General features: G+C 35.2%; 1 protein-coding gene across 3 annotated transcripts in view; it reads right to left on the bottom strand.

Annotated features, from left to right (window-relative positions):
- The window catches only part of LOC131946598 (acyl-CoA-binding protein), a 14,978-nt gene extending 5,716 nt beyond the window's left edge, over positions 1–9,262 (bottom strand). The window contains exon 1 of one of the 3 annotated variants that reach the window (XM_059307480.1): positions 9,092–9,262. In XM_059307480.1, the coding sequence (XP_059163463.1) occupies positions 9,092–9,109 (18 nt within the window). In that variant the 5' untranslated portion in view covers positions 9,110–9,262. The remainder of the gene's footprint in view (positions 1–9,091) is intronic. The other 2 variants (XM_059307481.1, XM_059307479.1) reach the window with 2 other exon arrangements.
- Positions 9,263–11,016: the final 1,754 nt, after the last annotated feature.

Below are 11,016 nucleotides of genomic sequence, written 5' to 3'. Positions count from 1 at the left end.
TAGTTTAAAACAGAAGACCCATCTTGATCCCATAATCATTATAAAGTAATAATATTACAATTCTAGAACCTCCCCCAATACAAAACAACTGTTTATGTTAATACAATTAATATGAATATAGTGAGTTAAGCTGATAGTAGTGACAATTTGAAACCTAATCTAAAAAGTTGGAGAAATGTACACTGCAGAAATAAGTCTGCTAGAAGGGTTATCCTTAAAATAGGTAATAATATTTAACAAAATTGTACTTGCGCACGATCCTAGTCCTTTAATAAAAGTTTATTTAGGTCCATCTCTAGACTACAAGGCAAGTTGAAGTAAGCCAAAAAAAAAAAAAAAAACCATGTGTATAAACTAAATTTTAAACCAATCCTGAAATAAAAAAGGAAAAAAAATGACTTCACGCCAATGTTGGGTAACCTTAAGCTAGAATAGCAGTAGATGTACCTTGTACGCTTGCGTGATGGGCGTAAAACAGATCAACGGTAAAGAGGCACTACGAGAACCAGCAAGACTAGAATTTGTGCATCAAAACTAGATCGCAAGACTAGCGATTGGATAGGCCTATTCCTGGTTCAAATCTCATGACACCCGAAAGGAAAATAAAACCCTGGGAAGCAAGATTTCCTGGCTATTCATCGAAATTCACGGTTTTCCCGGCCGGAAAATAAAATTTCAAAATTCCCGGTTTTTCAGCTGCTTGGGAACCCTGAGAAAGTAGCTGCTACTCAAGGCAATAATAAAGAGACAATGGCAAACTTGAGAAAAGTTTTAAATTTTTGACAGAGATCAAATGATTATGTGAAATGGGTGATAAACACAATAACATTAACATAAGAGGGAAAATAAACTGCATGATAGTGGGAATGTGCCCAAAGAACACCAATTAATTTGCACAATAAATCAATAGTGAAATAGAAACTCAAAATCTCTGGTGAGATCCTCAAGACCTCGCTATCCAAATGAAGAGAAGCATGTTAAAATACACTTGGACAATATATTGGGGTAAGGATTGGGCATGGTGTCCTGGTGGGGGTAGATTAAGGATACCTGTTCGTTTATATCATAAGTGCTAAAGTGTCAAATCTAGTTCAGTCAGTTTTTTAAATTTTGGCAATAACAGACAATGGTCACACAAAAATCTGTTTTAATATTGTGCTTGGTCTTTTTAAAGTGGTCAGCCACAGACTGTTTTATTTTAATATTTATCATAGGCTTTGGCTGACCCTGTCAGTCATTTCCCAGTTTGTCCAATATCAACGTGTCTCATCACATGCAATGGATGATATAAGCCACGTTATGAGACTCACAGTAAAATTTAAGTCAAATATATGAAGTCAAATGTGTTGTATTTACGCAAGCATGGTATAGTGCCAACCCTGCTGGTCATATTGGGTGCTGATGAAAACCTTTGGCAAAATGTAGATCTACCTGTATTTGTCAAATCTAATTTGAGAGGATATCAACACTACAAGAATTTTATACCATGGCGTAGTCTGTTTTGAAAACCACTAAAAATAATGTAAACCGTATTTTATTTGGCGCCGTATTATTTTTAATACATAGCCTAACTAATGTTTAAAAGTAGATCTAGATTGATTTTAGTTGCATTTTAAATACTGTTTAGCTAGCCTAATTATTTTGTATTTTTAATTATTTTAAGTGTATGTGCTAATTATTGTTCTATTTCTTCTTACAAGGTTACTTCTAGATTCTAGATCTAGATTTCTAATTCTAGATCTAGGCCTATTGGATAGATTTTTTCGAAGTGACTACGCCTATCACAGCAGCAAAGTGACTGTGCGTATCGCAGAGGGTTACGAGTATATTTTTAATTCCGTATATGTATTTTTAATTATTTTAAGTGTATGTGCTAATTATTGTTCTATTTCTTCTTACAAGGTTACTTCTAGATTCTAGATCTAGATTTCTAATTCTAGATCTAGGCCTATTGGATAGATTTTTTCGAAGTGACTACGCCTATCACAGCAGCAAAGTGACTGTGCGTATCGCAGAGGGTTACGAGTATATTTTTAATTCCGTATATGGTATAGGGAAAATAATTCAATACCCTATACATACATAACTGATAAACTCTAATAAATTAATTCAGGTCCAGTAATTGATAATAATACTTCATATAAATTAATAGGCTTTATTAAGTTTGGAATTACAATATATTTTTATTTTGACCCACGGTAAGGGGTCAACCATAAATGACGTCCATTTTTTTAATATGATTTTTACCCCCCCCCCCCCCTCACATCGGGCATACATCATCACAAAAAGCCTGACACCACCCCTAAAATGACGTCACATGTCAGCCTACAACTCCCTCCCCCCCCCCCCCCCCCACCCCACAAAATTGCAAATGATTTTTTTTAGATTTAGCGTAACACGGAGCGAACCGCGCACATGCGCTTAAGTCTAAAGAAGTACTCTATTAACTAAACTAGATTCTCTAGATCTACCTAACTAGAATCTATGTCTTACTATGATAATAGATTATTTATGCCTATAGTATAGCCAGGGGGGGGGGGGGATTTTATACTAGTGTCCGATAATAGAATCTTCTTTAAAAAAGGGTGTTAGGTTACTGGTAGTTAAGTAAATACACACATGGTTGGCTGGCTAATCTCAATTTTATGGAAAAATCTATTATCGGACACACCTATTTTATGGAAGAGTCTATTATCGGACATCAGTATTTATTTAAAATCATCCAGCCAGGGCATAGGGCCTATATTATTATTATTTATATAACTCATAACCCTATAAACTCTATAATATAGAATTAAGGGCCTATAGTTTATACTATAAACTATAGACGCTTAATTCTATAATTATTATAGATCTAGAATCTAGATCTAATCCTTGATTATACTATATGGATATATATATAGTATATAGCCATTGATTTTTGTTTACTATTCAATTTGCTATAATATTTGACACAAATATATCACAATATTATATATAGATTTCTACTTCTATTAAAATTAAGGGGGTAGGCTCCAAAAAAAAAAAAAACCAACTTCTTAATTAAAACGTTTTATTAATTTATTTGTTTAAAATATTTCCATACATCGGAGATTCTTTTGAAAATATGGCTGCCATGGCATTGGCAACGGTGGCCATCTTGAAAAAAACATCATTTTCTGGAGTTCTAAAATTTCATAAACTAACATATCTATCAACTATATAACCATTGATCCTTCTTGTTTTAACACTGATAGAGTCAGCTGGCTAGTTTTTGTAACAGAAAACACTCTAAAAATGAGTTTTTTTTAATTTTCAAAATATGGTATGGTGAAATTCCAATGAAATTAATGCTAAATTCAATGGTATTTCACCATAAAAAAACTTTGAAAATTTCAAAAAAATATTTCTAGCTGTTTTTCGGTTTAAAAAAACTAGATCAGCTGACTCTATTGGTGTTAGTACAAAAATGATCAATGATTTTATGGGTGGTTTATATGTTACTTTATGAAATTTTAGAACTCCACAAAAGTAGTTTTTCCAAGATGGCCACCATTTCCATGGCAACCATATTTTCAGAAGAGTCCCTGGTACATGCAAATATTTTCCCTTGAGTACCCTACTTATACATACACAAATAAATAAAAAGAGCTTATTAATTAAAACGTTTTTTCCGCCTTTTAATTCAGGAGCCTACCCCCTTAAAGTTAATTAAAGCCTTAACAATGAGGCAAGTTTGTCGCACATTACTAGCCTCTGCCTATTTTACTTGTTTAACAATTAATAGGCCTACATTTTGTGTTAATTATTCCTATAACCAGTGAGTGTCATATTCAGTGGTCTAATAAATGAGAAACTTGCACCGAGGCCAACAAAAGCCACATAACAATATCTGTTAGATCTATAACTTTTCTGAACATGCAAGCTAGTGGACAACTTTAAATGTATTCATGTAAATTTAGTTATTATCTAATAAATAAAACCATTATGATATTTGATCAGTCAAGTTTTACACTGAAAATGATAAAAACTTTATAGCATTGTAAACCCGGACAAATGTCAGCCATTTTCACCAAAATAAAACTATTCTAGCCATAGCTATAAAAAATGGTGTTAAAATAAGCGCAAGATTCAGGGGAAGCCACTCTAACTTACAGATGTCCGCTTTTTATATAGCAAATCCTGCTCGCAAACACTGCCGTTTAAAGTTAATTTCTTGCCTATATTGATATATATATTTAGTATTTAGCCATTGATTTAGGTTTATTATTCATTTATCTATAATATTTGACACAAATATATCACAATATACTTCTATTAAAGCATTGACAATGAGGTAACTTTTTTGTACATTACTAGCCGCGGGCGATTTTAAGTACCTAAAACGATAGATTACCATTAGCCTAATTTTAAGTAATTTATATACTATAGGCGCCTATAGGCCCTAAAAATCCTCCTCAAAATGTGAAATAATTATTAAAATTTAAGGAGTCACCTGTTTTTCACATTACTAGATCTAGATCTGGTCGCGGGCGATTTTACGTACCCAAAACGATAGATTACCAGAATCTTTATTGAATATGAGCCGACTTGCTGCGTATCATACGCCGATATTTAGTTGTTTTTTTTTCTACTTTTCAGTAATTTACAATTTGACAACACCAATGCTGCCACTGAAAATATTTGCTTAAAAACACTAACCCCCCCCCCCCCCCCCCACGCGAAAGCAGCCTCCTCTAAGTTACCTCCTCTAAGTTTAAAATCGTTTCAAACTAAATTATCTGCCCCTAATAGCCGTCACCAAACCCGTCTCTATGATTGTAAAATGTAAACAGCGTGAACCACAGCTCACCAGACCATGTGAGGGGGTGGGGGTGGTAGCGATAGAGAGGAAGAGAGGGGACTGTAAGGCGCTTGCAGCTTGTTTTCTAACGGCTCCCAGAAGAGAATTATATATATATGAGCCGACCCGCTGCGTATCATACGCCGCTATTTAGTTTTTTTTTTCTACTTTTCAGTAATTTATAATTTGTGAATTCGACAGTACCAATGCTGCCACTGAAAATATTTGCTTAAAAACACTAAACCCCCCCCCCCCCCCCCCACGTGAAAGCAGCCTCCTCTTAGTTACCTCCTCTAAGTTTAAAATCGTTTCAAACTAAATTATCTGCCCCTAACTATAGCCGTCACCAAGCCCGTATCTATGATTGTAAAATGTAAACAGAGTGAACACCGCTCACCAGATCATGTGGGGGTGGGGTGGGGGTGGAGGAAGAGAGGCGGTAATCTATCGTTTTAGGTACGTAAAATCGCCCGCGACTAGTAATGTGAAAAACAGGTGACTCCTTACATTTTAATAATTGACAATGGGGTAACGTTTTCGGGTAAAATCTTAGTTTAGCGTCGTAAATTCCAACGTAGCTAGTAATGTGCGATGAAGGTAACTAATGAATATTTCTTTCATTTGGCCATATTTAAGTCATATTTTACATAATATAACAGATAATTGAATAACAAATCACAATCCAAGACCAAACCAGTCATAAATATCCTGGAATAAACTTTAAACTACCCCGTTCGAGACAACAATGAGTAAATACAAGCAGCGGCCATGTTTTAAAAACAATAAATTGTCTATTCGCATGTCTTTTGTGTTGATTTTGTGGTTTAATATGATTGTTTTGTATTGTTTTAATATATGTTGGGGGTCGTCCATAAATGACGTCACACTCGTAGGGGGAGGGGGGTCCGTAATTTTGTGACGTTGTGTGATGAGGGGGAGGGGTTTAGATGGTGCGACGTCACACTTTTGCATTTTAAAAAAGCAATGTTACAAAACGAATTTTAGACGTTATTTTGCGTTTTAAAAACTGTTTTAATACATTGTAATAACAATTGATTTAAATACTCTATTTTGACAGAGTTCAGACAAGATTTTGGAAAAATATAGCTGTTTAAAAACAATTCAACTGCAATTTTGAGGGGGGGGGGGGGGGTTGTAGGCTGAGGTGTGACGTCATTTTAGGCGGGCTCTGGCTTTTTGTGACTACGTGTGGGGGAGGGGGGAGGTAAAAATCGTCAAAAAAGGCGTGACATCATTTATGGATGACCCCCTGTATAGTAATTTTTCTTTTTTTTTAAATATAGTTGACATGAATGACTAATAGAACTTATCAGACTTAATAGTGTGCATCCAAGACCACAACAATTGTTGGGAGGTCGAACTTTTGAACACTTTATTTGCAGTAAGCAAATCCATATTAGATCGCTCATAAATGACGTCGCTCTTAAGATAGTAATGACAGCGTGCATTATTACAGAGCAAACATGTGAACAAATTGTTTCAGATAGAAATTGTGATTTGTGGTGGGGAGAGGTTGAGTAGAACTCAGCGATGTGATTTTGGAGACGGGTCAGGTTTTTTTTCGTGAAAACGGGATGGTTGTGTGAGACCAGCTGTAGAAGTATGCCGCGTCATTCATTGGTGATCCATTTTCTCAGTGGGGACGAAAGAACTATTAAGAAGGGTCAAGAAATGTAAAAAGCTTACCGAGTCGCATTTCTTGAACCCTACCTTTTTCATTCCCCCACTTAGCACATCGTCACCGAGTTAACGTTCGCACGTGACGTCATGTAGCGGTACCGCCGACCGTTAGGCTAATTTTATAGAAAAAAAAAACAACAAGCACTGCCTTTTTGACGCTTTTGCGACGTTTAGTTTGATTACATAGGTTGGTGTTCATTAAACAGCCCCTAACACATCTTATCACTCGTCCATTTAAACGTACGTAGTTATTTCTGCAAGCTTGCTGTCTTGAGACTTTCGGCCCTTTAAAAATGTATTAAGCTCACACCGTATAGAACTAGACTACCCATATTAAGCTCCAAAAGAAGCTTGGTGAAAACAGGATGGCCGTCCGATTTTGTAGCTGCTCTGCGCTTTATAAAAACCACAATAAACGATAAGATGACACTTATATTAAAGTAAATTATAGTTCTGAATCTTGATACATTAAAAGTGATATTCGGAAATTATGAGCCAGACAGTCAACATGATACTTCAATTTAAGTCCAAGAAAATAAATTTCCTCAAACGATGGAACATTACTAAATTTTTGCGCAGTTTAGCGAAATTGAATTTAAGTATTTACGTCATCTTACAAAGCGCGATAGCCTACTGGTGCTCTAACGCGGCCCATGCTAATGGCCGTATTCCTAACGCCCCGCATTAGACGCGGCTTATTCGTCGGCAGGCATTTGGTGGCAAGCTTTTTTGACGGGGATAATGTGTTAAGTTAAGGCCGTTTTGCCAAATGTCTTAAACTAGAAGGCTTGCAACATTTATAATAATTCGTTTTAAGCAAGGTATACGTATACTAATGCTTATTTATCGTTATTTTGATTGAACAAAGCATTATAGAGGTTCTCCATCAACCACATAGGTATTTTCCCCCGTTCACCTCCTTTCATGAGACCGACACGTCATAAATTGCAAAGCCGCCTGAGTTGACGTCACAAATCTTCACTCACTCCCGTAGAAAATCATATGTGACATCATTTATGGACAACCCCATATCACTCACTTGGGTACTTGATATTGACAATTTGAAAACAAAGGATAACCAAAATGTGACTGGCAGGTGGAGACTTGCGATCGACCATAATGACAACACGCACTTAAGGGGTGGAGTGGCTGATTTTTTTAGATGATGTTTTACGAGGGAAGCTGGTGGATAATACATTTTGTCTCTCTGAATATATAAATGATGACGAACATTTATTGTTGTCAAAATTATGGCTAGAGATCTTAGATAAGGCAGAGCGAAGCGTAATTTTTTACATTAGGGGTCATCCATAAATGACGTCACGTTTTGACGATTTTTACCTCCCCCCCTCCCCTCCGTCACACGGCGTCACAAAAAGCCAGACCCCCCCTAAAATGACGTCACACCTCAACCTGCAACCCCCCTCAAAATTGCAGTTGAATTTTTTTTAAACATCGATATTTTTCCAAAATCTTGTCTAAACTATTACAATTTATTAAAACAGTTATCTAAAACGCGAAATAACGTCTAAAATTCGATTTCTTACATTGCTTTTTTATAATGCAAAAATGTGACGTCGCAACATCTGAACCCCCCCTCCCCCTCATCACACATCGTTACAAAATTACGGACCCCCCTCCCCCCTACGAGTGTGACGTCATTTATGGATGCCCCCTTATGACTTGTTGTGACATTGACAACAAAAATATGACGGAGGTTGGGGTTTAATTAAGGTAAAGAGAAGTAAAAAAAATGTCATAAGTTACGATAGAATCACAAGATCTAACTGATGAAAAGAAAAACCTGAAATGAAAATAGTGAACATTCAAACAATAAGAAAAAACTCAAACTATATAGTAATAGTAAGATCAAATAAACATTAGTAAAAAAAAAACGTGATTTTAAACATGGATACAAGTTTCATCTCACAATGCTTCTAGAATTAATAAAGTTGTTTCTTAGGACATTCAGTTTTTAAAGAGCAGAATTTAAAAAAAAAAATGCTTTGTTATACGGACTATACAACAAGACAATCATATTTAGATACATTTTCATACGAATAGAAATGAAAGGGAAGCTACTCTAAATAACTTTTTCTTAAGATGGCTGCTGTTTTTAATAGCAAATTTACTATCTCGAACAGGGTTGATAAAAATTAATTTCAGGATATTTAAATTGATTTAACCATAAATAGTGATCTATTATTCAATTATTTATAATATTTTATCAAAATATACGAAAATATACTCATATTTAATGACATATTCATTATTGCACTCTCTCCTACATTACTAGTTTTGGCCGAATTTACGACGCTAAACTAAGATTTTACCCGTTTTCGTACATAAATAGCCGCGGGCGATTTTACGTACCCAAAACGATAGATTACCGAATCTACTAGTTAGTACTAACTAAATCTAGATCTAGTACTAGTAGTATTTAGTACTTATCTACTCTCTACTCTAGATTCTAGATCTATTCTAGATTAATCTAATAATAAAAATAAAGAGTCGAGATCTCTAGATCTAGATCTAGATCTCTATCTAAAACTAAAAGAATCGACTCACCTCTTCTATGTTAGACATGGTGGTATCTAAATCTAATAGTATTAATTTATAAAACTATATTAAACTTAAACGGAAATACATAGATCTAGATAGACCTTTAAGAAACTATCACTAGGATCAGTGCTGGAAGTTTCGATAGCTACTACCGGCGCCGGTTATATATCTATTTAATTATTTAAAACTACTAGAGCAATGGTTCTCAATCTTTTTGAGAGAACCGAACCCCACCAGTTTCGTGTGCGCATTCACCGAACTCTTGTTAATAGATCTGGATAGATAAGTAATAGATATAGAATCTAGTTCTATCTTCCGCTGCCGCTCCCCCTAGAACCATTTTATGATTTTAAGGATAGTGGTGCCTTTTTCGTAGAATAATTAAATCATATAGGCCCTAGATCTATATCGACTCGCCGCTCCCCCTGACCCCAAACCCTCCGTCAATCCCCTTAGGCTGTCTCACCGAACAGTTGGGGTTTGATTGAACCATAAATCAGGGGTAATCCATAGATAACGTCACGTTTTTTTTGACGATTTTTACCCCCTCCCTCCCCCAGTAGCGTAGCGAGGGGGGCGGGGGGGGGGGACATATGTCCCCGGGCGCCGAGCTTAGGGGGCGCCAAAAAGAAAGACTGTTCATATGTCAATTCACCAAACCATTCTTAACATAAATAAACCGGGAGTGATCTCCCCTAAACTTTCTCGAATATTCTTATATTAAAAAACAGGGGATGGGAACTCGGGATATAGACATGAATTTTAATCCATTTTAAATACATAAACTTTTTAAAATAGAATAAAATCTCGTAGAAAAAATAATTGCACACCAGTGAACGCCAAATAAAATGTGCATAATAGTGCGCAATATTATTAGTACTTTATAAATTAACATTATTTTTTGAGTAATCGGAAATAGCGTAAATTAGTACTTCCGGTCAACGGAAATTACTCAAAATTCGACAGATGGTAGAGAATTAGATCTTTTACTTACATGTGAAATTTCATTTACCTATCTGAAATAGTACTCAAGTTATAGGCTTTTGAAAAATTCAAAGTAGAAAAAGTACCACTTCCAGTTATCGGAAATCGCACAACAGTTGATACGGATCTACGATTTTGATAAAATGCTGATATATGAAATTTCATCAACCTAGCTCTAACGGTACTTAAGTTATCGTGTTTACAGACACACACACAGACATACGGACAAGATTGCAGAATTAGGGTTTTCCGTATCAGTGAGGTGTAAAACGTCGAGATTTGCAAAAATCTCTAATTTATTTTTATTATTTTTTTTTTTTGCACGATTACAAGACTTTCTCTATACTTCGTATGTACGAGAAAGTAAAAAAAAAAAAGATCTTTTCAACTTGAAAACATAGGTAGATCTATATTTTTTATTGGTGCACAAAATGAACCATTCATCAACATTACATTAAAATATGATTTCACACAAAATCATAATGAATATTTATTATTTACTGCAAATCAGTGCCACGTTGCTGTGCCTTATACACTGCCTTACAGGAACACTTACTAATTTAAGACCATTTTAATCAATTCATAAAAAATCAAATAGTGATCCAATTAAGTCAAATTTAATGTCATATTGCATTGTCATTGGGTATTGATCCAAGTTAGAAGTAGGTTAGAAGTAACCAAAAATTCGCTCTCCTGTTTCGATCTAGAGTCTAGGATTGAGACAGAGGAAGGAAGTTAAACGTTAAATAAAAGTTTATTTTTAAAAGTTTGTCACGCGCGTCTGTATAAGTGGTGTTTGACGAATCGTGATGTATGTGTGTCAAATCGTCAAGGCTTCCACGCACGAAATATAGAAATATCACGATAGGCCTACTGGTGCCTGTTATCTCGCTATTGCACACTATTAATAATCTATGTATTATATCGTGCTGTTGTATTTGAACTGT

Source organism: Physella acuta, unplaced genomic scaffold (assembly GCF_028476545.2).
Source record: "Physella acuta isolate Inbredline_101_S28 unplaced genomic scaffold, ASM2847654v3 ptg000565l, whole genome shotgun sequence".
Taxonomy (NCBI): domain Eukaryota; kingdom Metazoa; phylum Mollusca; class Gastropoda; family Physidae; genus Physella; species Physella acuta.
The sequence above is the reverse complement of the archived record's forward strand: the minus strand, read 5'-3'. Positions and strand labels throughout refer to the sequence as shown.